Source organism: Ananas comosus, linkage group 22, assembly GCF_001540865.1.
Source record: "Ananas comosus cultivar F153 linkage group 22, ASM154086v1, whole genome shotgun sequence".
NCBI lineage: Eukaryota > Viridiplantae > Streptophyta > Magnoliopsida > Poales > Bromeliaceae > Ananas > Ananas comosus.
The window spans coordinates 8,579,608-8,604,563 of NC_033642.1; the positions used below are offsets into that span (position 1 = coordinate 8,579,608).

At 41.1% G+C, this 24,956-nt stretch overlaps 5 protein-coding genes across 6 annotated transcripts; 1 reads left to right on the top strand and 4 right to left on the bottom strand.

Moving 5' to 3' along the window:
- On the bottom strand, positions 5 to 4,228 carry LOC109727416 (putative disease resistance protein RGA4). The gene is made up of 2 exons (XM_020257539.1): positions 500 to 4,228; positions 5 to 403 (listed from the first exon to the last, which is right to left on the bottom strand). Exon 1 carries the CDS (start codon positions 3,756 to 3,758, stop codon positions 516 to 518), a length of 3,243 nt encoding a protein of 1,080 aa, XP_020113128.1. The 5' UTR covers positions 3,759 to 4,228; the 3' UTR covers positions 5 to 403; positions 500 to 515.
- On the bottom strand, positions 7,685 to 11,784 carry LOC109727372 (uncharacterized protein At2g02148). 2 transcript variants are annotated; one of them, XM_020257477.1, is made up of 9 exons: positions 11,695 to 11,784; positions 11,230 to 11,520; positions 10,901 to 11,027; positions 10,434 to 10,772; positions 10,179 to 10,341; positions 8,968 to 9,091; positions 8,796 to 8,858; positions 8,329 to 8,592; positions 7,685 to 8,077 (listed from the first exon to the last, which is right to left on the bottom strand). In XM_020257477.1, the coding sequence occupies exons 2-9, from the start codon at positions 11,392 to 11,394 to the stop codon at positions 7,976 to 7,978; spliced, it is 1,347 nt and encodes a 448-aa protein (XP_020113066.1). In that variant the 5' UTR covers positions 11,395 to 11,520; positions 11,695 to 11,784; the 3' UTR covers positions 7,685 to 7,975. The 2 variants fall into 2 exon arrangements, with proteins under 2 accessions (XP_020113066.1, XP_020113065.1); XM_020257476.1 differs by lacking the exon at positions 11,695 to 11,784 and having other exon boundaries at positions 11,230 to 11,630.
- Positions 11,953 to 14,073, top strand: LOC109727374. The gene is made up of 2 exons (XM_020257478.1): positions 11,953 to 12,503; positions 13,518 to 14,073. Exons 1-2 carry the CDS (start codon positions 11,995 to 11,997, stop codon positions 13,915 to 13,917), a joined length of 909 nt encoding a protein of 302 aa, XP_020113067.1. The 5' UTR covers positions 11,953 to 11,994; the 3' UTR covers positions 13,918 to 14,073.
- Positions 15,444 to 19,384, bottom strand: LOC109727368 (zinc finger CCCH domain-containing protein 32-like). The gene is made up of 3 exons (XM_020257468.1): positions 19,033 to 19,384; positions 17,910 to 18,020; positions 15,444 to 17,594 (listed from the first exon to the last, which is right to left on the bottom strand). The coding sequence occupies exons 1-3, from the start codon at positions 19,189 to 19,191 to the stop codon at positions 15,804 to 15,806; spliced, it is 2,061 nt and encodes a 686-aa protein (XP_020113057.1). The 5' UTR covers positions 19,192 to 19,384; the 3' UTR covers positions 15,444 to 15,803.
- On the bottom strand, positions 20,005 to 23,809 carry LOC109727664. The gene is made up of 6 exons (XM_020257834.1): positions 23,601 to 23,809; positions 22,560 to 22,695; positions 21,930 to 22,469; positions 21,077 to 21,569; positions 20,838 to 20,919; positions 20,005 to 20,383 (listed from the first exon to the last, which is right to left on the bottom strand). The coding sequence occupies exons 1-6, from the start codon at positions 23,634 to 23,636 to the stop codon at positions 20,180 to 20,182; spliced, it is 1,491 nt and encodes a 496-aa protein (XP_020113423.1). The 5' UTR covers positions 23,637 to 23,809; the 3' UTR covers positions 20,005 to 20,179.

The following is a 24,956-nucleotide window of genomic DNA, read 5'->3' on the forward strand; positions in this document are numbered from 1 at the left end:
GATAAAGGGTAATACAATTGTAAGATAATTCTGAATGGTTTTATAGTACAATCTCTTTGTTTGGTTCATAGAACAAACAGCAATCCGCACACAATTCACTATATAATTTGTAGTACAAACTCAGCGTGGATCATAAATCTTACAATTCTTCACCCAAGAACCAACATTTCCCACTTTCCTTAATCAATTTTTTTGTAATATTAAAAATTTTAAAGTATCGTTTAAGCTTTTGGATTGAAGAGTGTAAGATGTACGTCCATTTTTTAGATATACAGATAGTATAAGAAAAATTAGAAACAAACCTTTGCAACAGCCATCAAACCATTCCAAAGCACAACACAAGAAGCATCCAAATCCGAAAAAGGGCTTCTCATCTCCACAATCCCCACACAGCCAGGTGGTACTGAAAAGAGAGACATATGAAACACATTGTTAGAAAATAATTAAAAAGGGGGAAAAAAAAAGAAGAGAGCAAATGAAACAATGAAAGAAAACTTACTAAAGGATCGGATTCGTCAGTCGACCGATCCGACATTGGTCTCGTACTTCCTCGGGCTCTTGCTATACCGCAAGAACGCCTTTCCATCGCTGCTCGCAGCTCTCACTTCCGGAACCTGCCGGATGAACTGCCAGTTCTTGCCGCCCTCCAGGCAGCTTCGCAGGAGCGGTAAGCTACACCGTAGGTCGAAACTTCGAACGCTGCGACTTACCGTAGAACCGACATTCTCCTGCTTGAGTAGTAGTCCCGATAACCAGCGGGGGAAGCCCACGCTCCAAAAGATGACCAATTCCTCGAAGAAGAAAGTCTCGGTCGAGGGAGGATACACTAAACTCAAGTGCTGCAGGGAATTCAGGCGATCGACGTGCTTCAACTTTGAGCAGTCGTCGATGATAAGAGACTGGAGGGAGGTGATGCCGGAGATCCTTAGAAGCCCTTTGTTGTTCTTGACGGAGAGGAGATCGGTTAGCGAGGGGAGATCCCTTATTTCCATCAAGTTATGAGCACCTTCAATGTGAAGGGTTTTGAGGTTAGGGACAAGATCTAGGCCTTTTGGGAGAGCTCTTAATTTAGGACATAATCGAATATCCAATGATCTGAGACAAGGGAATAACAATTTGGGTGCTTCCTTTTCTTTATCATCAGGAGTTTCTTTCTCCAATCCAAAAGACCATTCTTGCCAATTGGTCATATGCTTTATGGTTAGTACCTCGAGCTTGGGGAAAGCAGCTTCTGCTTCCGCTCCGAAGAGTTCGGCTCCAACGGCTATAACTGCTTCTGCTTCTGAGACAAGCAGGTATTTCAGCTGGGGCAGTAGTCCCAGCGGAGGCAACCGCGTGCAAAATCGACAAGAGGAGATCTCCAAGTATGAAAGATGCGGAAATGATTTGTCCAAAGAAGCCATGATCCAATTTGGAAACCGACCGCCACTGCAGTACCGAATCAGAAGTTTCTCTATCGTCGGAGGAGGAGAGATCTGATTCCAAATCTTTTCGCTTTGTTGAACTTCCGCCTCCGCGTTTATCGGCTCGTCTCCTTCTTCAGCAGGTGCTTTGCCATGCAGATAGAGTTCCTTAAGGAAAGGTTTGCTCGTAAGAGCTTTAGCCCCCGAGGGAGCTCTCTCCAGCTTCTCCAACTGCAGATATCTCAGCTCAGATAAAGGCTGCAGCTCCTCCAAGCCGCAACCCTCCGAGTACTCATTTTGGTTGATCTCATGGCCAATCACAAGGCCAGAGAGATAATTGATATGCCTCAAATTTCCTATTCCCCTTGGTACATGGCTCAACGGAGTTCTCGCAAGACAAAGGCGTCTCAGCTCCAACAATTCTGTGATGGATTTAGGAAGTGTGTGCAAAAACTGGCAATCCTCGAGACGCAAAGTTTGAAGATTTACGAGAGAACCGATTAACAAGGGCAACTCTTTTATGTTCGTCTTGTCAAGATTTAAGTACCTCAAATGAACAAGATCTCCAATGGAACTTGGTAGAGATTCGATCGCAGTGTTGCTCAGATCCAAAACTCGTAGACAACCGAGCGTTTGAATAAATGCATCCTCTATCGCCCTTAAATTGATACTATCAAAGAACAACAGAGTCCTCAAGCTCTTCTGCTGTTTGACTGAAATAGGAAGCTCCAAATTTCCCTCTGCGCAGCAAATTGACACATGTCGAGGCTTCGTCAAGGGGCTTATGCTCGATCGTCGCCCCCCACCGACGAAAATAGTTTCATCTCTGATTAGAAACTCCGCAAACAAACGTATCACATCATGCATTGTGGATGATAATTTGTCTAGGTTATTCAGATCAGGCTGCAGAAGATTCCTACCGACTAATTCTCTGTAATACTCTTCAGCAAGATCTTCCATCAGCACATTGTTGTGCGTCGGTATAAAGCCTTCAGCAATCCAACACTGAATCAGATCAGACGATAACATCGGATAATCCCTTGGATACAGCGAGCAATAAAGGAAACATTGCTTTAGATTAGACGGCAAATCCTCATAAGCCAAATAGAGAGCTTGCGGAAAATCCTCTTGAAGCTGATTAGTAGACCATATCTCGCTTTTAAGCACCTTCTCCCATTCGATCCTTCGCTTCTCTCTCGATCGTAATACTCCCGCGACGACCTTGATCGCCAAAGGAAGGCCGTCGCATTTCTCGACGAGTTTAATCCCGACTTCTTTCGCGCTTTTGATCGCTTCCTCCTCACTATCCGCAGCAGAAACTTCATTACGCAGCAACGTCCAACCGTTCTCGGTGTCCATTTTCTCAGCAGTGTGAACAACTGCCTTCATACTCCGCGCGGCATTTACGTCTCTTGTCGTGATCAAGATTCTTCCTCTCGCCACCCCATCATTCAATGAGTCCTTCAGCAAATCCTCCCATTTATCTGGATTCCGAACATCGTCTAACACGATTAAGAACCTTCGGGAAAGAACCGAAGCGAAACATGAAATCAGCTCATCTTTGCTTTCGACTTCCCCGCAATCACCCCCCGCGCTCCTAATTACCTCTTTGAGCAAATCCACCTCCGAAAAGCTCATCGGCACGCGCAACCAAACCCTAATAGGGAAATTGTCGGCGATTCGTTCATCATCGTATATTTTCCGAGCAAGCGTCGTCTTGCCGATCCCGCCCGCCCCGACGATCGCAAACAATTCAACTTTCTTTTTGCCGCCTTTGAGCATCGAATTCACAAGACTATGACTAGCCTTCTCAATCTGTGTTCCTACAACACTAAATTTAACATCTAGAGAACGAATTTGGCGAAAACTATCCCCAGTTTCTTCAGAACTAGGGCTAATTGGCATCATCAAAGCAGGCAATTTAGCTTTAGCCTCATCAATCTCCTTCAATCGTTCATTAAGATCCCTAATTCTTAGACCGATCTCGTGATGAAACCTCCTACAACTAAAGCACGAGAACAAACCGAAGGACGAGCATCGTACTGTGGACGACGACGACGAAGAAGAGGTCGAGGGGATCTCCTCGAGCATCTTCGCGCCCTCGATCGCGCAGAGGTCGGCGACATCGTCGATCTCGTAGAGCAGATCCTTCACCTCCGCCACCCACGCGTCGACCTTGAGATCCGCGGCCCTCCTCCGCTCCGCGACCGCGAGAGCTCCCCCGACCCGCGCCATCGTCCTGAGGAGCCTCTCCGCGTCGCCGCGCACCCCGAGCGCGGCGCAGAGCTCGCCTCCGACGAACCCCTCGAGCGCCGCGATGCTCCTCTTCATGAACGCGTCCGCGATCATCGCCATGGCCGCGATCGTCGCTCTCGGAGCTCCGCGGAGAGAAAACTCAAAAGGAAGAGGAAGAAGAAGAAGAAGAAGAAGAGGACGGGAGGAGGGGAATAAGAAATGCTTATTCCAGTTGGTATAAGTTTGCGGAGAGGATGAGGAGAATAACTACTAACTACTAACTACTACTACTACTTCTTCGGAATTAATTACTTATATTCTACTACTACTACTACTACTCTTGTGGAGAACGAGAATAACTGAATAAGAATAATTGCCGCTGTTAGAACTTATGTCGGGATAAGTTTATTCCGCTTTGGTATTCAGGCACGAAGAACCATGCTTCTGTTTTTTCAGTTTTTTTGGGGTTTTTTTTGTGGTAATTTGGAGCTTGGCTCTCCAGATTACTATTCACAAATACCAGCATCACGGGATAGTAAGTATTAGGATGCCTTTGAAATGTTTGAATTTATGTATGTTTTTTATTCAAGTACTTAAATTTTTTAAAATTTAGTATACACAACAAGTTAGTGTTTTTTTTTTTTATGGTTGAAAATAGTTTAATTTTTATCGTAGAATTCTTTTAATTTTTTTATCATAGTTAGCGTAAACTTTTAAAAGAACAAAAGTTAATTTATGAAGGATATGGTCGTTTTATAAAAAAGTTAAATTATTTTTAAGATCGTATATTAAAACATTACAGGCATAAAATTTTAAATCAAAGATAGTGATCTTGTTTTATATAGTATAAAGAATTTTCTATCAAAATTTCATGTGATTTGGATATTTCTATACCGTTAAACTTGCAAACGGCTCACTACGGCCATTGAAATTTGTTGATTTTGAGCCCCTTCGTAAATTTGTTGATTTTGAGCCCCTTCGTTCACTAGGCAAATGATATCGTAAAATCATAAAATTTAATTTCTAGATACTCCAAATACTCTAGATCAAGTTTAACGGGGCCGATCGACGATTCGAAAGTCGCAACATCGAAAACGAGCTGGAAGCACGGAAGGCTCCGTACTTCCGATAGGCATAGTAAGCGCCTCACTTCGTCTCTTCTCCTCCTCTTCTATCTATATATAATATAATATTATATATTATAAAATGAATCACGTGCTGTCCATGTTTTATGATGGGCTATTTGATGTAGTCAATGTTCAACTAAACGGTTTTTTGTTGCTTTGATCCGTTCCTATTTGGTGGCGCTCAGAACTATAGTTTCACCCTGTTAAAACAAAAAAAAACAGAAAAAACAAGAAAAGAGACAAATACAATTTAAAAAAAAAAACCCTCTCTCTCTCTTTCTCTCAACGGAAAAAAAAAATTGAAAAAAAAAATGGGCAAGTAAATTGACAGGAGGCTCGAATATATTAAAATGGCGGCTTAAACAACGAACTTAGTCTAGAAATTTTATTTGTCAATTGTTAGAGCAGACAGCTGGCACTTCGTGGCGGGCATCTTTTTAAGATTGGGATCGGCCGGCACGACTAAAACACACTTGGGATAGTCAAAGAGACGGTGGAGATGGTGATGGTACGAATTCCGTCAGACTTTAGTAACCGCATGCGGACGCAAATATTACTGCTAATGGAAAAAAAAAAAACACATGTTTTAGCAAAGTTGTCCAAAATATCCAATATACCATATCCTATCCGGACCCTATCCGAACCCGATAAAAACTAGATAGTATATGGATAAAAAAAAATACCCATTAAAGTTTCGGGTATGGGTCCGAATATTTTATACCCATGCCCGATTTGGACACGACCCGAACCCAACTTTTAAATCGGTAGGATCCGAAATAGTTTTTAAATTCGGACCCGGACCCGGACCCGGACCCGATGAAATATCCGATAGTAAATAAAAAAATTTTGAACTTTTAAAGTTGAGGGATAAATTTTAATAGGACTTATAGACGAGAGAACTCTAAGTATTTTCAAGTATTTTCATCCTAGGGAAACACTGAAATCCTAACTCTTCTTTTACTACTTTCTTTTTTCTAATTTTTTTACTCTTTGTTTTTAACTCTCTATTTTTTTTGTTTCATTTCCGCCTAAGAATTTTTTATGAAACAATATTTCCATCGTTGTCATCATTAGCGATATTAATCCTTTACAGGTGTGGTACAAGTGAGTTTTTTTTTTCAAATCCCTTCTCCAATCATAGTCGACAATCTAGTTTTTTTTAATGAATATTCTATTTAGCAAATTTTCCGATTCATCTTTATTTTTTTTCCCTTTTTTTTTTGAATGTTAGTATATAATATTAGTAATTATTACAACTTGTATTCTCTTTATCTGTAATATGGCATCATAATTTTTTAATTTTTGTATGTTTACATATAAAATTATTGTAAATTTTAGACTTCTAATCAGTAAATATAACGGCCCAAACAAATTTTGCCCAAACAATTTAATAAAGTCTATAAAAAATATATATACAGGTATCCGTACCTGACCCGTATCCGGTTTTGAACGGGTTGTATATGGATAGTCACTACCCAGACCCGCTCAAATAGACCCGATGGGTATATTAGTAATTTAAATATTCAGATCCGGACCCGACCCGAAATTATATGGGTAGGGTATAGTTTTTTTTTCTAATCATTCTTTTTTAGGGTACGGGTACAGTATATCAACTACCCCAGANGGGTAGGGTTTTTTTTTTTTTTCTAACCATTTCTTTTAAGGGTACGGGTACAGTATATCAACTATCCAGACCCGACCTGGTCCACGGACACCTTTATTAGTTACCTAAAAACTACTTTGAACATGTCTAAAAAAATTATAAAAAAATTATCTATACTATAGATAACAGATTTAGGCTTAGTTTGGTATTGAGATCTATCTAACGCTATTAGATAAAATGAAGTTGAGGAAAAAGTATATAGGGAGATGCTTCTGCGTTCTCCGATGGGACCGCGGAAGATATATCGTAATCGACTTATCGCGATATGCGGAACGCAATATTACGTACGGAAACAAACAAGGTATTTTCCCATCGTCGTTTCTCACCGCAAGTAACGCAATCTCCTCGCAATCCCAAACGAAGCCTTAGTATACTTCATCTGATTTTTGCAACTATCAACTTATTAAAACATGTTTAGAAAATTCTACAAAATTTATCTAAACTATAAATCACTTTGAGTTAGCTATCTAATTTTTTAAAATTTTAATTTGCTAATCAACCTTTCAACTTATCTAATTTGGACCACTCAACATCACTTTAACTTTAAAATTTAAATAAGCTGTTATCGTTACAGATTTAGTAAACTTCGTCTGATTTTCGTAACTATCAATTTATTGAAGTAATTAATTAGCTTAAAATTTTGACGTCAAAATACTATTGACTAAATCAAACTAGACAAATTGAAAGATTAAATATTAACATTAACATTTTAAAAAATTTAATAGTTGATTTAAAAAAAGTTATAGTTCAGATAAGTTTTGTACTTGCTTACAGACATGTTTTTAGAGTGTGTACATTAACTAATTAAATTTCTCCATGTTATGTAGTTCGAACCTTTTATATTTATTTTATATGCATAAATATTATACTGAGAACATATAAGGATAATACTGGGGGATCTCCATAATGTTTTCTCATATAGTGTTTAGTAAGAGAGCAAATTCATGTGGCATTCCAGAGGACTCGTATCAACAATTGAAAACATATACAATAATTGCAGGAAACCAGTAGTACGCTTAGGCAAAAGAAAAAAAAAAAAACATCCAAATTGATTAGGACATAATTTGAGTTATAAGTCTACAGGCATCTTCAATCACAAAATGATCAGTTTTTATTACTTCCCATAAGTTTGCCGTGCATAACCCCATGAGTCCAGTAATTTAATTACCCTTTTAGTCATATTTTGAATGAAATGGCCTTTTTGATATATATGTCACGTGTTCGGTTTGATAATTATTGTTTTTAAACATACTTGAAAAAAAAAAATGGAAACTATGTTATAGATTACATAAAATTATTGTTGAAATTAATAAATTAAAACTCCCAACACTTGTTTTTCCCTTCTTTTGTTTTTCCTTATGCTCTCCTATTTACTATCAACAATAGCTTCGTAGACAGATAAAAATGATACATGCAAACATTTTCATATGATCCTAAGTTAGAAAATATATACACAACGTAGATGCCACTAGAACGAATATCTGAAGAAGCAAATTCACACATATTTCTCAAGCACGCGGTAAAATAGATAGGGAGAAGTTAAATATTTAAATACCCAACCTTTTGGTGCCACACTCGGAGCAAAATTTAGAAGTCTCTCTCAGATAGGGGGCACCGCATTCATCGCAGAATTTCGCCGGAGAACTCGGCTGAGACAAAGAAGAAGAAAAAAACGACGAAAAGATTATAGATATTAAGTGAAAGAACATAAGAAATATAATTTACCAAGTGATTTGATTGGGGAGTTTTAAGTTCTCCTGGAATTGTAAAGCCCATGCACAATCACGCAAAAAACAAATGTACATTCAGAAATCAAGCATGTGCAATAAAATTATCTCCTTTATTGTACCCCGAGAATTAACTATTTGAAGGGAGCATAAGAAATAGCAAATCATCTCACCAACAGATTTAAGCGTCCTCCGAGATGACCTGCAGACATTGACTGCAAGCAAGCCAGATGTTGAGACATATTGGGCGATTGATGCTGTTGAGTAATATCCGTTACATGTGAACTATGAGTGCACTGAGTCAGGTGTGAAATGTGTGCAGCGTGTTGGCTTTGCTGGACTATCTGATGATGAGCTTGTTGGAAAGGCTGAAACTGAGGTTGGTTCGGTAGTTGCTGCATATGCTGCTTTGAAGGAGCCTCTTGCTGATTTTGTGGCTGAAAGAAAATTAAAATAAGATAATATGATGAAAGTTAGTTCATTCTTTTGCAATACTGACAGCTAAAATATCAATATTTAAATCATCTCCACATTTATGAAAAGGCAGAAATGTGCACTGAGTGCTTGTTTATATTGAAGAGGTATGCAAAGTAGTTGAAAAGAAAATTATAGGAAGGGAAAGTCTTCCAAAGACTCTAACCTCATTTAACGGACGGAATCCTGTAGCATTAACCAATGGAGAACTATCACTCCCTGAGAATGTCTGATGAAATGTACAGATATATACAATTAAAAAAAAAAGTGAACAGCAGTCAGGTGCGTGGGAATTCGCATGCAAATCCTTAGGCATCCTATAGGTAGAATTAACTTACAGTCGGTCCAGGGATGTTAAATACAGCTTGAGATGCAGTACGCCTATACTTATGACGAGGGGAATAAAATTTATAATCTCTTGCAGAGACAGCGACATCAGTGCGACCAGTCAAACGTTTAAACCTAGAATTTAACGTATATCTGTCATCAGAAGAAAAATGAGGGGACCTAAAGTATAAAAGAAAGTTCAAATTCTCAATCAAATACCAAAAACCCAGCAAATATACTCCATAATCTTATTTATTATATAAGAATAAATAGTCAAAGGCAGCGGTACAAAAAGCTGATAGCAGTTTCATGCTTCCACATTTTCATGATGTTTGCGAGCCCAACAAGCACAAACTAGCAGGCTGTTAAATGGAAACGTTGAAATGATCTTCTCCATGAAATTAATGAGGTCAACTAACAAGTGACCAAAGTGGAGGCTGAATAAAGTAAATATAATGATCCTCAAAGACCACAACTAAAAGAATGTCAAACTAGTGACTGGTAATTCTTTATGAGGATGAGAACCACTTTCTTGTACAAAGCAATTGATGAAGGCAGCAACTAGCCAAAGAGTTATAGGAAATAACTAAAGGAACAAAAAAAGCTTCTAAAAGTGTGGATAATAACTGTAAGTGCTTCCTTTCTGGTATTTTATTTCTGTATGGAAAGTGAATAGACACATTTGTTTGACACCACATCCGGTTCATTCATGGCAGATAGGTTGGAAGAGCTCCTACCAGACTTTTCATGAATCCAAAGATAAACCACATTCTACAGAAAGAGCATAACCAATTATACATAAATAGAGCTCGTGTCCAAGATATATAATTTACGTGTTATGGAAAGATTAAAGGCACTTGAGCTCACACCATCATACTTAACACTGATTTACTACACTAATTTCCAATATTATGGAGACAGCTACTGGAAAATTTCCCTCTTGCTTCCTACCACTGCTGTTTTCTCCCGCCTTTTCCAAATAGATTCTTAGTAGTGTAGCTGCAGTCACTAGAGATATTTGTCCCAAGGATTAGAACAGCTAAAAGAATGGACTAATATGTCTGTCGAACATTAGTATTTCATCAACTACAACAGCTGTGATAGTGCTCGCTCAATTGTTTTTCCAAGACAAATCATTCTGGGTTTATCACTGGTTCATGGAATTGATAAGCATGAATATCGTTATCACAAGAAACAAAATCAGGGTTTGTAAGAAACTTACCACTCTGCATCCTCCATGGTCATACTTCCTGGACTCTCAACAATCGTCAAACCATTGAGTACTACAAAACGTACTCGCTTCTCTTCTTGTACTACAAGCTCAGGAAATCTTGTCCTTGTTGCATGAGAAGTTGCCAGTTCCCTCCGCTTAAAGCTACAAGGACCTAATTTTCCATCATAGAAGAGCATCGAATTACAAAATAGTAGTGCACGATATTTAGTTTCTGGTTTTTATGCTTGCAAAGATGTGCTGTACCTTTCCTAGGGAATTTTTTTGCTAATTTTCTGTACAAACCACCAGCAGCTTCAAGAGCTACCCCTATCGTCTTCTCGCGGATTCCATCCAAGGAAGTGAGACGCGCATTCACGTCATTGACTAGCATTTCATATAAGTTAGCTATGTACATCAACGGCAAAGCAAACCGTGGGTCACCTTCACAGCGGACTTCTCTAGGCTTTCTTTTGTTTAGTTTGTCGTGCCCCTGGCCATATTCTACGCCAGAAGATTCTGCCACCTCAATTACATGCTCGCAGATGAAATGATCAACAATAATTTCCAAGAACCTTGCCCTAGCTGTTTCAATTGGTAAAATATCTACAGCAGAGAACCAAATAAAACCATTCTAAACATGAGGTGGGAAACTTAACATCGCATATCTAAGAGAACAGCCGAGAATAAGATGCAATTAGGTTGAATAACATCGATGCCCCGCGATAGAATACCTTCTGCCGTCAGAATGTTATAAGGCGGAGTAGACGATCTACTGCTGTTCTCGAGGGCGGAACGTTCTTCATCTACTCCGACAGCATGAAGAGACAATGAATGCCTATATGATTCGTTCATGCAATCCTGAGATATCATATAATGAAAAACTCATCAGCTACACTGTTTCAAGAGATCCAATTCCCCACGTTGTAAATTGTAGCCCTCATTCGATCACCTCTCAGTTCTATCTACAGCATCAATCTACTCAAACCTCTTTCTTTCGACATAGCGAGACAAATTAAACCCTAGAAAAACACAAAAACTGGAAGAGATCGAGGCATCGCACCACGGAATTTGACTCATCCTCGTTGTCGGCTTCGCGATCCACATCACTGATCCCGTCGATCTCACTCTGCCGACCATCCACGGTGTTGAGATCGTGCAAGGAGCCACTGATGAACGAATTAGCGGCTCTCATGGCGTAGTGCTGCACCGGAACCCTAGTTCCCATCGCTCACCGATCTCCCTCCTCTCCTCCTCCTCCTCCTCCTCCTCCACCTCCTCCGCCTCCGCCGCTGATAGACCCTAGCCACAGCGCACTCTACCTTTCTCCTCCTCCCATTTTCGAGCCCGGATCCTGCAACACGGAAAGAAAACCCTAGAGCCATTGCTTCGAGCTTTGTTCAAAGTAACCCTAGTGATTGAGCTTGATTTAGGGTTTAGGGTTTGAGAGCGCGCGCGCGCGCGAGAGAGAGAGAGAGAGAGAGAGAGAGAGAGAGAGAGGGGTAGGGGGAGAGGCGGGGACCCGAACCTGATGAGGGAGCTGAGGTTTCGAGTGGCGGAAGCTGCTCCCGAGTTACCGAACCTCACTCACACGTCGCCTATCGCAGCTTTTAGTACTGAGTTCAAATGGGCCGGGTCGGCCAGTTAGGGATATAGCCCGATCCAATAATTGAAGCTTAGTGCCAAAATTGTCGGCCCATTTTATTGGGTCGGGTTAAGTTTTTATGGGCCGAGCAAAAGCTAATTCGGACCCAACTCAATCTTATCCCCCATCTCCTATCCCTCCCTCTTCTTCAACCTCGAGCTTAAAGTCTTAAACCCCATCGCCATGGCTCTCCACTTCTCTCCTCGCTCCCCGCTCCTCCCTCCGCATCTCCAAAACCCTACCAAACCCTCTCTCCTCTCCCCTCCCCTCCGCCTCTCCCTCTCCGCCGCCCCCGCAAACCCTAGCCGACCCTTCGCCTCCCCGCGCCTCGCCCTCCTCCGCCCCGTCCCCTCCTTCGCCGTCTCCGACGCCACCGACTTCGCCGCCGTGGACGGCGACGGCGAGGACCTCGCCGGATCGCCGTGGGAGGGCGCCGTGGTGTACCGGAGGGACGCGGCGGCGTGCCACGTGGAGTACGGCACCACGCTGGAGCGGCTAGGGCTCGGGAAGCTCTCCTCCCCGCTTTCCAGGTCTAGGGCTTCGGCGATGGGGATCCGGTTGCCGCCGAGGGGTGCGAAGGCGCCGTCCCCGATCGAGACTCCCGTGCTCGTCTCCGTCGACGTCGCGAGGCGGAAGCGGAGGCTACGGCTCGATGGGATCGTCCGCACCGTGATCACACTCGGATGCAACAGGTTGTGAACCTCTCTCCATGTCTCCTCATTCTCCAATAATTATATAAGCAGTGGATCTTTTCATGTTCTACTAATTACCATGAACAATTAAATGCAGTGTTTTTGCGTTCAATTGTAGTTATGAGTTGCTGTGTAAGTAGGAATTGAGAGTTAGATGACATTATAAACAATGTGCAATGCTCATTGCATTGTGCGCATCAATGGAAATGTTGAATGAATCCTTGATGTCAAATTGCAAAGTTAGAATCAGTTGAAAACTTATTATTGTTGATTATCAGCAAAATGAGGGTAATCATTAATGTGTTGTTCTTTAAACTATTAATGCGAAGGCTCTTGAATCAATAACCAAGCAAAAGAAATTTCTCTCGAGTACACGATTCTCGTCTAAGCCACGGATTACTTCTTTTATACTCACCTTTCTTCTTGTCATTTGCCTATGATGCAAACCGCAATTTTTAGTCTAGCGGTCTATTAAACCTTTTTGGCTGATCGCTCCTTCTTTGCGGCAGTGAATGACATTCGCGTAGGATTCAAAATCTGTGAGAAGTTTTTTCTTTTTCTTTTTTTTAAGACATTGCATATCATTCTTGTATAAGTTTATCGCAATAAGCAAAATGCAAAATGGAGAATTCTGTCTCTGTTTATCCTGGTTTCTGGTAATTAGAGGATCCATTTTGATAAATTTATTATTTTTTTCAAATTAGTTTCTTCGTAAGTCATAACCACTACAATTGCTGTAGACTGATATAATCATGAACACAAAAAAAAAAAAAAAAAAATTCTAGATCAAAGCTAGGGGTTTTCTTTACATTATTATTTGTTTATACGACAAAATTGGACCCAAAGTTGCTCAATTCATACCTTGTGTTTAATTTATTTGTAATAAATAAACTTAGTCATGAGTTCTAAGGTGCAATTCTCTTTTTCCCTTCTCTTGTTCTTTCCCGGCTAATCCGTTTTCTTTTTGTTTCATTGATGTCAATATCACCCACTTTCCACATATTTCTCTTGCAGATGTGCAGAACCAGCTGCTGAATGTGTATTCTCAAACTTCGCTCTTTTGCTAAGCGAAGATCCTATCAAAGAACCCGAAGAAATCAACATGGGAACATTATTGGGAGAGGACAGAGCCGGCGACAACGATGATGAGAGCATAGACATAGATGACCAGCTCTATTTTCCTGCCGAAGTGAAGGAGATTGATATATCGAAGCATATACGCGATATCGTGCACGTGGAGATCACAATAAACGCCGTATGTGATGTGAATTGTAAAGGTCTATGCCTTAGGTGCGGCACGAATCTGAATAGAAGCAGTTGCAGCTGCGGCAAAGAGATGGTGCCGGAGAAGGGCAAAGGAAATGGAGGTCCTCTCAAGGAGTTGAGAAAGCAAATGCAGCAAAAATATACCTAATGCTGATACCAAAGCATTTTTACAATTGTAATCTATCTAGCATGTAATATGAGTTCATCATCTACCAATGTGGCTGTTGATTATTGCTTAAAGAGTATAAATAAATAATTTTTTTGTAATAATTACCTTGGTAATATTTTTAGACTATAGCTAAAACTTGAATGGTATTGAGAGCTATCTAATACTAATTGGGCCTAAACAAGTTCAGAAAAAAAATAAAGTATACAGAGATATAGTTCTGCGTTTTCGGTTCTGCGTTTTCGGTTGGATCGGAAACAAACTGATGAATATTTTTCTTTGGCCTTTTTATTGTTTTTTATCAAGAGAAAAATATGCAAATGGATTGATCAACCATTAACTACTTTTCAAATTATATAATATAATAATTAAATCTCCACAGCTGAAGATAATATATAGCTGGGCTGGAGATAATATTATACTTTTAAATTTATGAATCTAAGATTCAGGAATTTACCATTCATATACTTATCTAAAATATTTCATGTCCCATAAATTAGGTGGGGAAGTTGAACTGCTTACGGTTTCTAATAATAATAACAAATGATAGTTATCATTTATGCTTTGTAGGATAAGTGTATTTATAAGATCAAGATTTAAAAAGATTCTCTTTTTGTTGATTCTATTAAGATAACTAAATATAAATATTAGTAGAGAAAATTTTTTGAAGTACCAATCTCTTCAATGTTCTTCTTCTGATTCATCTATTTTATAATCATAAGATCAAATTAAAGAGAGAGATTATTACATGGAGAAAGAAGAGAAGCAACAAGCAGTTCTGGCACAGCCTCAGCCTCCCAAAGACTGGTACGCCGCCGTCCGACGGATAGAGAATGTGGCGTTGGTGGTGGCGCGGAATCCGGCCGCCGAGCTTTTCCTCCGACGAGTAATGCTCGGCGACCGCGACTTCGACTTCATGGATCCCGAGAATCAGTCCCATGCTTACTACAGATCTCGCGTCGCTGCGTTGCGGAGGCGGCCATCGCTGCTCTCCCACTACTGGGTGTGAAATCTAAGTTCACCTCACGTCAAAGGTTCAATGAGAGTTGTTCATCTATCCCAATCTGAAACATCGACTCTGAAAAGTGCAAAATTCTTTTTTTTTTTTTTTTGATTTTTTGTTTTTCTCTTCATGACATTTGATTAGGTTCCTGTGGTTGAAATTCTGTGGCAGAATCATGCAGTTCGCTTCCCACAGAAAGATGCCTACTTTTGTTTTGTTTTGTTTTAATTCTTTTGATCTCTCTGAGAAAGCCATGCAATGATTTCAACTCTTATGATTGAATTCACTAGACAATGGTTTCTTTTATGATTTCTTAGCTACTGTTTATAATAACACTCTTTACTGCGAGGTGATTTGTATTCATTAAAAAAATTATTTAGAGATTTTATATTATTATTATGCAGCAGTACAAACTTTTTCATACTCTGACAATCAACCAACCCAAGAGATGTTGAGAGAGAAGAAAATTAAAATGCTGGCCAAACTTCATGGAGAAAGAAAGATGGGGAGTCAAAATACACCCCAGTTTGGGTGATTCAATTATATTAAACCCAATTTGATGCATAAACAGAGAAACATAATCAAAATCTGTTAGGTTATTAATACAACACAAGGCTGGGAGAGAGCACAAGGATCAGAAAACATAGACATCAAAACCCAGAGACTCCTAAGATTGCACCCCTCAGAAGTCAGAGCACTTGACCTATCCTCCATTTTTATCTTTTGCCCTTCCACTCTATCATGACTAAGGCATCTGGAACACTATAAAATCGAAAAGAAAATACAGAATCGCCACCATTATTCTTTGCGACATTCACAAGCAGCAGCAGTCGGAAGTACGTGGCACCAACGTCGCCTTAAGATCTCACGAGAACATGCCGTTAACTTTCTTAGTGAAATCGTCGTCGTCGTCCAACCCATCGTCGTCCTCCTGATATGCATTCTCCTCTTCTTCTGCTGCTTCGAAGCCATAGTCGGGCTCTCCGTCTCTTGCATTTTCATGGTCGAGCTCTTGGTTGTCATAAACAAAATCCTCGCCTGCTGCAGCGACCACACCCTTCGCTTCTTCCTCATCTCCCTCATTTAGTCTGGCATTGTCCTTTTCGAACTTACTGACGATATTATTGCCATTTTCCTCCACTGTTGAAGTAATAGACCGCAAACCAACTTCTACGTCTCTGTCACTATCTTCTTTTTTATTACTAGTTTGTAAATTATCTCCAGAATGCGCCCCCCTTTTCCTCTTCAATATGGCACTCAGTGGCTTCGGACCTTCGAACGAGAGGGACACTTCAGATTCTACTTTGGCAGGCTTGGTCTCAGTGACCTTCGAACCTTTAAGCTCTGTGAGACTCTTCGGGCCAGCAAAGTCTAGGGAGGAGGGAACGACATCTCTACTGCGACTGATCCTGCCCACGAAACTCCTCAAACCAGTAGGGAAGTCCTCATTCGACTTCCTCCGCCTCCGTTCTTCGTGCCTTGTATGGATTTCTGTTGCCTTCACTGGCGACAATCTGCCTCGAAGTCCCCTTACTTCCTCTTTCTCCCTCCTCAGATTAACTCTATTAGGCGAAGATCCCCCGGGGAATCTTATTCTCCCGCTCAGGCGGTTGCTTATGGAGCTGTGCTGCTTCTCCCCAACATAGTTATCATCCCTCGAATAGGGTTTCTCACTCCAGCTATCTGGATTGATGGTCGATCTTAAACCATTAAGCCTTCTTCGCTTTAGTAGCTTCTCCCGTAAATCCGACTCACCTTCTTGCTGTAAAAGCCCTCCTGGTCTGTCCGAAATCCTCTCAGCCAAGCTCCTAAGCCGCTGCTCCAATCCATAGCCATTCTGTACCTCCCCAAGCCAATCAGGTTCGCCTCTGCCATGATATCGATCTCTTTCAAAACTAGCAAGGACACGGTCATCATCAGTATGGCGGTCTTCATAGTTATCTAAAGCATCTAAGTACCTTCCACTTGATATTCTGCCGAAATCGTCCTGATTGTGCAAGTACTCAGGATCTTCATCATCGTTATCCACAAGAACATCAAAACCGGGAGAGGACTCCCTCAAGACCTCATCAGCATGCCTACTACCATTTTGCAGCCAGTCATCAATGGGCTTAACCTCGTACTTCTGCATCCAGTTTTGAACAGAGCCGCCCTCTACAGGAAGATGAATCTGATTGAATCTTGGATGTCCATCAACTGCAGTCTTCTTGAGAGGCAGTACATTACTAGGTGCACTGTGAACCTTGGTGACGGGTTTCGCCGAGGTAGAGGGGACTGCAAGAGGCTTAGGAGCACTGATAATTGTATTAGCAGCACTGGCTGAAGGGGGGGTTTTCTGGAAATTAGGCCTGTTTTTCTGCTTGCAGTCCTTCATAGTCCATGAATCCTTATTCTTAGTCTGCGGCGGTTGGATATGAGAGTTAGAAACCTTTGTCGCCTTTTCTGGAAGAGGAGCTCCAGCTGACTGTGGTCCGTGCATGAAAGGGCACTTATCACCTTTTAAACAGTTACCCTTCTGAAAGTAATAACACGGAACACTCTGCTTGGTCATGTTATAAGCAGGAACAGGCGCGGGGATTTGTGCTGGCTTTGAAGCTTGTGTAGCTGGAGGTTGAGCTGGAACTGAAGCTACTGTGGCACCGAACAGGCTGAGTGGCTGGCGAAAAAATAAAAGAAGAACAGAAATAAGTTTACAGTGGAACATTGATAAGCTGGGCAAGTATTTAATTAATCCAAAGACTGCAGCTAGCAAATAGTAAATAGAAAGACTGGTGTCATTTTAATTTGAGTTCAACAAGATGCTTTTCCAACCTACGACGCATGAAGAAAAAAAGTCCAACTAGCAAAATAACCCTCTTACTCGAGTAACATCTGAGTGCATCTGGCGTGAGTGCAGATTGTGCGTCCATGTTTAAATAAATTTATTTTATATATAAACATACATATCTATATACAGGGGAAGGGTAGTTACCGGGTGCCGGAAGGAACACTTCGGATTCAAGCAGGTACCATTCAGCCAGTACCAACAATCCCTGGGGTTAACCCTCGCACCCTCACTGTGCCGATACTCGCATTCGCTGCCCTGTAATGGAAACCATATACTATGGTTAATCACCAAAATCTCATCTACTTATACAAGATAAATCATATAAATCTAATTTACGGATACCATGGAAAGGGACAGTCGCAGGATATTTTAGCACATCAAGAATCACGTAACCTCTTTTGCATGTTACAATTCACATAAAGCAAAACATTAATAACAACCAATAAGGCCGATGGAACACTACAGCTCAAGAATTTCAGTAAAGCGATATTCTCTCAATGAGTTAAACAATCTTTCACTTTCTTGATGAGGATATAAGAGTTTTCATTTATCATATGCACCAAAGAAATCTGTCTATGAGTCAAGGCGATGTCTCGCCAGGATACAGGGTGCGTTGAATTATATTGCTACGTGCGAAAACAAGTTTCAATTGATAACAATGGTAGATGACACAACGCAGTATTAATGAAAAATTCGGTATGAAATTTAACATGACATCAACGAGATTCAGGTCTATTACCAACACAACATTAAAAAAGTAATCAAAAATCAAAATTCTTCAAAAGGAAATAAGAAAGAAAGAAAAGAAAAGGAGGGCACGTTCATCCTATATAGATCTCTCCTTCTACAAAAGGTATCATGGGTAATCACACATGTCACGCTGATCGGACTCGCTCGCGCACAACCCCAGGGAAACACCAGCTCATGGGCGGCGCTTTGTGGGGACGATAAGGGTAACCAAAGCATTACTTGGAACTGAGATTCTGCTCTATCTCAACCAAGAATTAGTATCAGAAACAAGTCTCAAACCCATAAATTCTCACCAAAACCCTCCAACTCCCAACATCTCTACGCCCAAAACCCTAAATTTCCCACGCCGTCGCTCCCACGGTACCCAAGAAAACCCCAAAGAAGCCAGAGACCAGCGCATACACGCCGAGGCCGACGCAATCAACCTCAACAACGCAAAACACACACAACCACCAACGGAATCGAGAACAATACCTAGAATCGGGAACGGAACAAGGGAAACGAAGGAGAAAGGTACCTTCTTGCAGGTCAATGGCGAGGCGAGGAAGTAGACGCAATCGGTGCTCCTCTTCTGCGCCTCCTCCTCCACCGTCGAAGGACGAGCCCCCTCCTTCGCCCCACCTCCACCACCTCCTCCTCCTCTGCCGCCGCCGCCGCCGCCGCCGCCGGAGTCCATGGCTCCGCCGATCCCCTCCTCTTTGCGCCTCGCAACGAAGCGGATCCGCGATCGATCGAGCTCCTCCAACGCGATCGCGTCACCGAGAACCCGACGAGGACGCGAGAGAGAGAGAGAGAGAGAGAGAGAGAGAGAGAGAGAGGGGATTTCGGGTTTGGGAAATTGAGATGGGGGATGGAAAGGGAGAAAAAGGAGGGCTTTAGGTTTTATTAGCGGCTTTAAATAAAAAATATAAATAAACCCATTTACAATTTTATTTTAAAAATTTTTGGGATAATACCTAGTATACCCTCCAAAACTTTAAAATTATTTTATCCAAAATATTTTTTATTAATTTTAAAATATTTCTTCAAATATTTTAATTTTTCCGAGAGTTCACTAATATAATTAAATTTTAGAAGAATATTTTGATAATTTAAAATAAATTTAAAAATTTTGAATAATAGTCGGGGATAATAAGTAAAAACTTTTTTAATTTTTTATTTTTTTTAAAAAAATGTAAAATAAATAAATAATAGCCGCAGCAGTGTGTATTTTCCTAATTCCTAGTCCTAATTACTTATTCAAGGGATAAAATATATAGATGGTCCCTTCACTATCTCGATATTGCAATAAAATCCCTTTGTTTTTCTCACAAAGTATTATGTTAATTTTATATCTGAGTATTTATTAAATTAAAACTTAAATAATATATTTTAAAAGTTGGCCTTTTGCTTAATAAGCTATTCAATTTATGTTATTGTGTTAACTCATTTTAGGTGAAGTTTTCAATCAATTTTGATACAAAGCTATGAATTAATATGGCAGGAAATAAAACAGACGAGAAATCGATCCAAATCGCGAAACAACAAAATGATAATTCACATATAATATTACAGAGATTCGATTTTACGAAATTACCGAATCAGAAAAAAGAGAAGAACAACAAAATCTAATACACTGAAACAATTTGATACACTAGTTAACAGCATCTTCAGTTGCAGTAACACTAGAAGCACCAACCCCAACAAGTACATGAGGAAGGAAACCGGCCGGTTCGTCTGATATACTCCGCTTGCTGCGCGATTTTCGCCGCTTGTTCGTTTCTTTCTGCTTCTGCTGTCGCAAGTTTTTCTTCAGCTTTATGCCTCACGGTCACGAGCTTGTTCATAAGACTCTCTTGCGCGTGTGCTCTCATCCTCTCAATCTCGACCTAGACATCGATAGATATCATAAAAGAGTTCGATCGTCCTCAGAAATTGAAATTTTGAACTTTTTTTGAGAACATTATTTATCTTTCTTGGTCACGCTGCTCAAGTCACGGAAATCAGAGTTAAGCGTGAAGATGTATGGTACATCATGCAATATAAACACGATTTCTTATTTTTTGAATCCGAAATTAGCGCAAACGACATTTTTTGGCAGCATGTGGGGCAGAAATTTCAAATTAGAACTTCTGCTTTTGTAATTTTGAGGTTCGACAGCATATTTCAGCTTATCACCAAAGCAAAAGCACCAAGCGTGTTCGAGAAACAAGGCCATGATAGTAAACACTAGGGCCCAATGTGACTCGCGTACCAAATCATGGATTCAGATTTGAATTTTACAATGAAATTTTCTACGACATAATTTAAATTCTTCGATCGAGTACCAGAAGAAGTCATTACCTCGATTTTTCTCATTCGGGCTTCTGTCTTAGCTATCTGATGGTTTTCCCATGCTTGGATTTTGATCTCTTCCCGTTTAAACCTAACAAAAAATGAGTGCATTACTGTCGCAAATCGGAAAAGTCGACAAGAACAACATTGCAGAGATCTTATGTTAGCCGCAGTTTAGTCGAAATGTTGCGTGAGAGCGTATTACTTACAATCAAGATTTTAGATCGAAAATATGATTGTTTTTAAACCTGGCCAAGTACTTGGCTTTCTCAGCCTCCTCCCACGCAGCGGCGCGGGTTTCGATGGCGCGTTTGGTGGACCGATCCGATAGAGAAAGGGACGCGTCCTTCTCTTCTTCCTCTTTGCTCGCCCACGCAGCGATGTTCGTCTTGCCTAATTGCGTGCCCAGGATCATTATCTCTCTCCTCGTTCGCATCTGCAGCTCCTTCTCGCTCAACTCTTTCGCGCTGCAATCGCCGTTGTCACTGTTATTATTGTTTTTATTCCCTGAAGCAGAAACAATGCTGGACTGCTGCGGAGTTGACGGTCGAGAAGAATTGGAATTTCTCGCTGGCGTCGTCGCTCTCACGGGAGTTCCTGTTCGCGAGGGCTCTTGGCTAGCAATAGGAGTCATTTCAGTGCCCATATCTCTCATCGATACTGCCCGGACCGTTGGCGGGTGGTTCAGACATGTAGTGGCATTTTGGAGCGGCGTAGACGAATCATGTTGAATCAGCGAAACTGCATTTGAACATCTGACATGTTAAGTTTAGCAACGAAATAACATCATCTGAAACTGCAATAAATCCGCCAATATTCTAAACTTGTAATCAGCAATATATGAACAGGTACTGATGATAAATTTTAGGGTTAACGGCTATTTCGGTTGTTGAACTTTAACTGGGATTTCGACTTCGTCCTTACTGTTTCACTTATAACTTGTTCTGCATAACAGTTAAGTCGCAAAAAGTGCAACTACCACCATCATTAGGAAGTCAAATTCCGTGCCCGAATATAAAATGTAGGTAAAATCTAGAAACAAAATTGTAATCAAAGTTCAATCTTTCGCGGACTCCGGTAACAAAATCGAAAATTTCTCACCTGCAGAATCAGCAGCAAGGTCTTCAGCTACTAGGGCATCGTTTGCACACGAATTCGATTCCGGAAGTGGATCCATCTCCCAATTCACACTCTTCTCCCTCTTCCCTTGGCTCGGATCGATCCTCTTCGTCTCCGCGGCCGCCTCCTCCTCCGCGATCTCCATCACGATCTTCGTCGGCGGTTGCCGGCTCCCCAACCCGACCCTCTCCCCCTTCTTCGCCGGAGCACCACTCCCCCTCCCACTCCGATTCGAATTGTTAGGGCTCGCGATCCATTTTTGCGCGTCGTCCCACTTCGACGGGGTCGGTTTGGAGGAAAAAGGCCGATTCGCGCACCGATCCTTGTGGAATTCGAAGGTGGACGATGCCGCGCTCTCCGAATCGAACGAATCGTCTTCTAGGATTTTGTTTCGTAACATTGATGAGGGATTGTTGTTCGATTTCGAGGGGTTTTGGGGGTTGGTTGAATCCAAAGAGGTGGAGCACTCGGAGAGGGAGCTCACCATGTCGACGTCCTTGAACTCGTCGGAGTGGCTACCACCTGTGAAATCCAATCCAAAGTTGAATAAAAATTGGATTTTTACTATGGATTACGCTGTGGGAAGAGATTGGGGGAGGGGGAAAAGCTTACGCCGTTCGTCGTCGATTTCGGCATGATCGAGCTCGGATCGAAGCGAGAACTTCGAATCCACCTCGTCGCCTGTGCTCTTCTTCTTCTCCATTCCGAGAAGCATAGCTCGGAGCTTCTTCGGAGAGAATCCTCCACCCTAAAATCCAACAAAAATTGAACAACATTTCACAAATTGAAGCGAAAATGGTAGGAATTAATTAGAGAGAGTGTGTGTAGAGAATCTATTCTCTAACAACAATCGAGCGAAAAAAAAAAAAAGAAATCTCGAATTGAAGCGAAAAAATGAGAGTAATCGATTTAGAGAGAGAGAGGGAGGGGGCCATGAATCGAACAAAAATTGAGCAAAAATCACAAATTGAAGTGAAAATGGAAGGAGTGGATCCTGGAGAGAGTAGAGTAGAGAAACCTCGGCACTAAAATCAAACAAAAATCACAAATTGAAGCAAAAAAATAAAAAAAAAAAGTGAGAAATCGACCTTAGAGAGCGAGGGGAGAGATTCTTACACTCTAAATCCAACCAAAATCAAACAAAAAACCGCAAACCGAAGCAAAAACTGAGAGGAATCGAACAAAAATCACAAATTGAAGCATAAAGGAATTAAGAGGAATCGATCTTTAAGATAGAGAGAGAAACAGGGAGACATTCCTACGCTCCAATTCCACCAAAAATCGAGCAAAAATCACAAATTGAAGCAAAAAAAAAAAAGGTGAGAAATCAACCTTAGGGAACGAGGAGAGTGATTCTTACACTCTAAATCCAACCAAAATCGAACAAAAATCGCAAACCGAAGCAAAAAAACTGAGAGGAATCGATCTCAGAGAGGAGAGGATCCTCCGCCTTATCCAACAAAAATCGCAAATCGTGCAGCAAAAATGTAAGAAAAATCGATCTCAGAAAACGAGGGAGTAGAGAATCCTCCGCCTCCGCCACAAATCCAACAAAAATCGAACCCAAAAAAATCACAAATTAAAGCCAAAAAACCCAAAAAATCGCGAGGAATCGATCTGAGAGAGAGAGAGAGAGAGAGAGAGAGAGAGTACGTGAGAGAGAGGTTTCTCGATTCGCTCGTAGTCCATACGAAGAGCGCTCTTTTTTTTCTTTTTTCTTTTTTTTTGGCTCTTACTTCACACGTCCCGAGCTCAGCGTCGGCGAAAACGGCGTTTCCGCGGCCGCGGCGGCGGAGTTGCGGCGCCGCCGCCGCGCGTTGGGGGGGCGGCCGCTGCGGGGGTTCGGAGCGTCTGAGGGGCGAGACTCGAATGCCGTTTATGCGGTTTTTTTCTTTTTAACTTCTCCGATTTTGACAGCTGGAGAAAGAGGGCCCGTAGTTGGCACTTTATTACATCTTTGCCACTGTGAAGTTACTCATATCTGCTGCATTTCCCTTGGCATTGTGCGCATGAAATTATTTGTACTTAGTGGCTAAATTATAGAAAATTTTTCGTCAATATTTATTTTTTTTTTCACTGTTATTTAAAATTTTATATATATTTTTTTAAAGTAAAAATATATTGTGATAAAACGATCAAATTATTTCTCATCCTTCGTCTCCTCTCTCATCCGAAGCTCTCTTCCGTAGCTGCAGCCGTATTCTCTCCTCCTTCCTTTTTCGCACCTCCCTCGATCTCAGCACCGACTCCATTTTCTCCACCTGCTCTCCCACTCCTCCAACACTCTCGCCGCCCCTTCATTTCGACAATTGTAGAGAGAAAGATCCTGGTGGGCGTGGATGGAGAGGTAGGGGAGTGTGAGGGTGAGGTGGCGGTGGAGGGCGATCGAGGGCATGTGTATGGGCATGAACAGAGGGGTGGACGAGGACCAGGTGGCGGAGGGCGAGGCGGCGGCCGAAAGCATATTTGTAGGCATGGATGAGGGTTTCAGGAATATTTTGGATATAAAAAATAAGATATAAACAGAACTCTAACTGAACACTGGTGGCAAGAATCGAAATGAATATTTTTTATTTTTTAAAGAGGCAAATTGTAGGTTTTTTAATAACGGGGGGAGTGAAAAGCGGATATTGATAGAAAAATTTTTATAATTTAGACACATTTTTATGAGGCCCCGTTTTTAAGCCTCGGATGCTATAATCGAGTTAAGAGATTTAGTCTTATTATATCTTATATCACAAGTATTAAACGATGTGAAATTGTCTCGTTAGTCTTGTCACTCAAATTCTGACTTAACCCATCTTTCAAATCCCGGCTCAGTCGAAACTCATATTTCATACTTTTCGGCTAATGATTGGCTCTTATAATAACTTTGATGCTTCACCTTTCAGAGAGGTTCATTCATTCTAAAACTATTATAATTTTAACATGCTTAACTTTTTTAATCTTTTGGTCTAACTACAACCCAAAATACTATAGCCGAGTTAAGAAATTACCCTTTATTATATC

Coding starts and splice junctions, on each gene's coding strand:
- LOC109727416 (XM_020257539.1), bottom strand. CDS start 3,758: ATGGCGATGATCGCGGACGCGTTCATGAAGAGGAGCATCGCGGCGCTC.
- LOC109727664 (XM_020257834.1), bottom strand. CDS start 23,636: ATGGACTACGAGCGAATCGAGAAACCTCTCTCTCAC. Junction 22,470..22,559: donor CGAAATCGACGACGAACGGC/GTAAGCTTTTCC, acceptor TGGATTTCACAG/GTGGTAGCCACTCCGACGAG. Junction 20,384..20,837: donor CCCGAATGAGAAAAATCGAG/GTAATGACTTCT, acceptor ATCGATGTCTAG/GTCGAGATTGAGAGGATGAG.
- LOC109727374 (XM_020257478.1), top strand. CDS start 11,995: ATGGCTCTCCACTTCTCTCCTCGCTCCCCGCTCCTCCCTCCGCATCTC. Junction 12,504..13,517: donor ATCACACTCGGATGCAACAG/GTTGTGAACCTC, acceptor TTTCTCTTGCAG/ATGTGCAGAACCAGCTGCTG.
- LOC109727368 (XM_020257468.1), bottom strand. CDS start 19,191: ATGGACTCCGGCGGCGGCGGCGGCGGCGGCGGCAGAGGAGGAGGAGGT. Junction 18,021..19,032: donor CGCCATTGACCTGCAAGAAG/GTACCTTTCTCC, acceptor TTTCCATTACAG/GGCAGCGAATGCGAGTATCG. Junction 17,595..17,909: donor AGTGTTCCTTCCGGCACCCG/GTAACTACCCTT, acceptor TTTTTTCGCCAG/CCACTCAGCCTGTTCGGTGC.
- LOC109727372 (XM_020257477.1), bottom strand. CDS start 11,394: ATGGGAACTAGGGTTCCGGTGCAGCACTACGCCATGAGAGCCGCTAAT. Junction 10,773..10,900: donor TAACATTCTGACGGCAGAAG/GTATTCTATCGC, acceptor TCTCTGCTGTAG/ATATTTTACCAATTGAAACA. Junction 8,859..8,967: donor TTAACATCCCTGGACCGACT/GTAAGTTAATTC, acceptor ACATTTCATCAG/ACATTCTCAGGGAGTGATAG.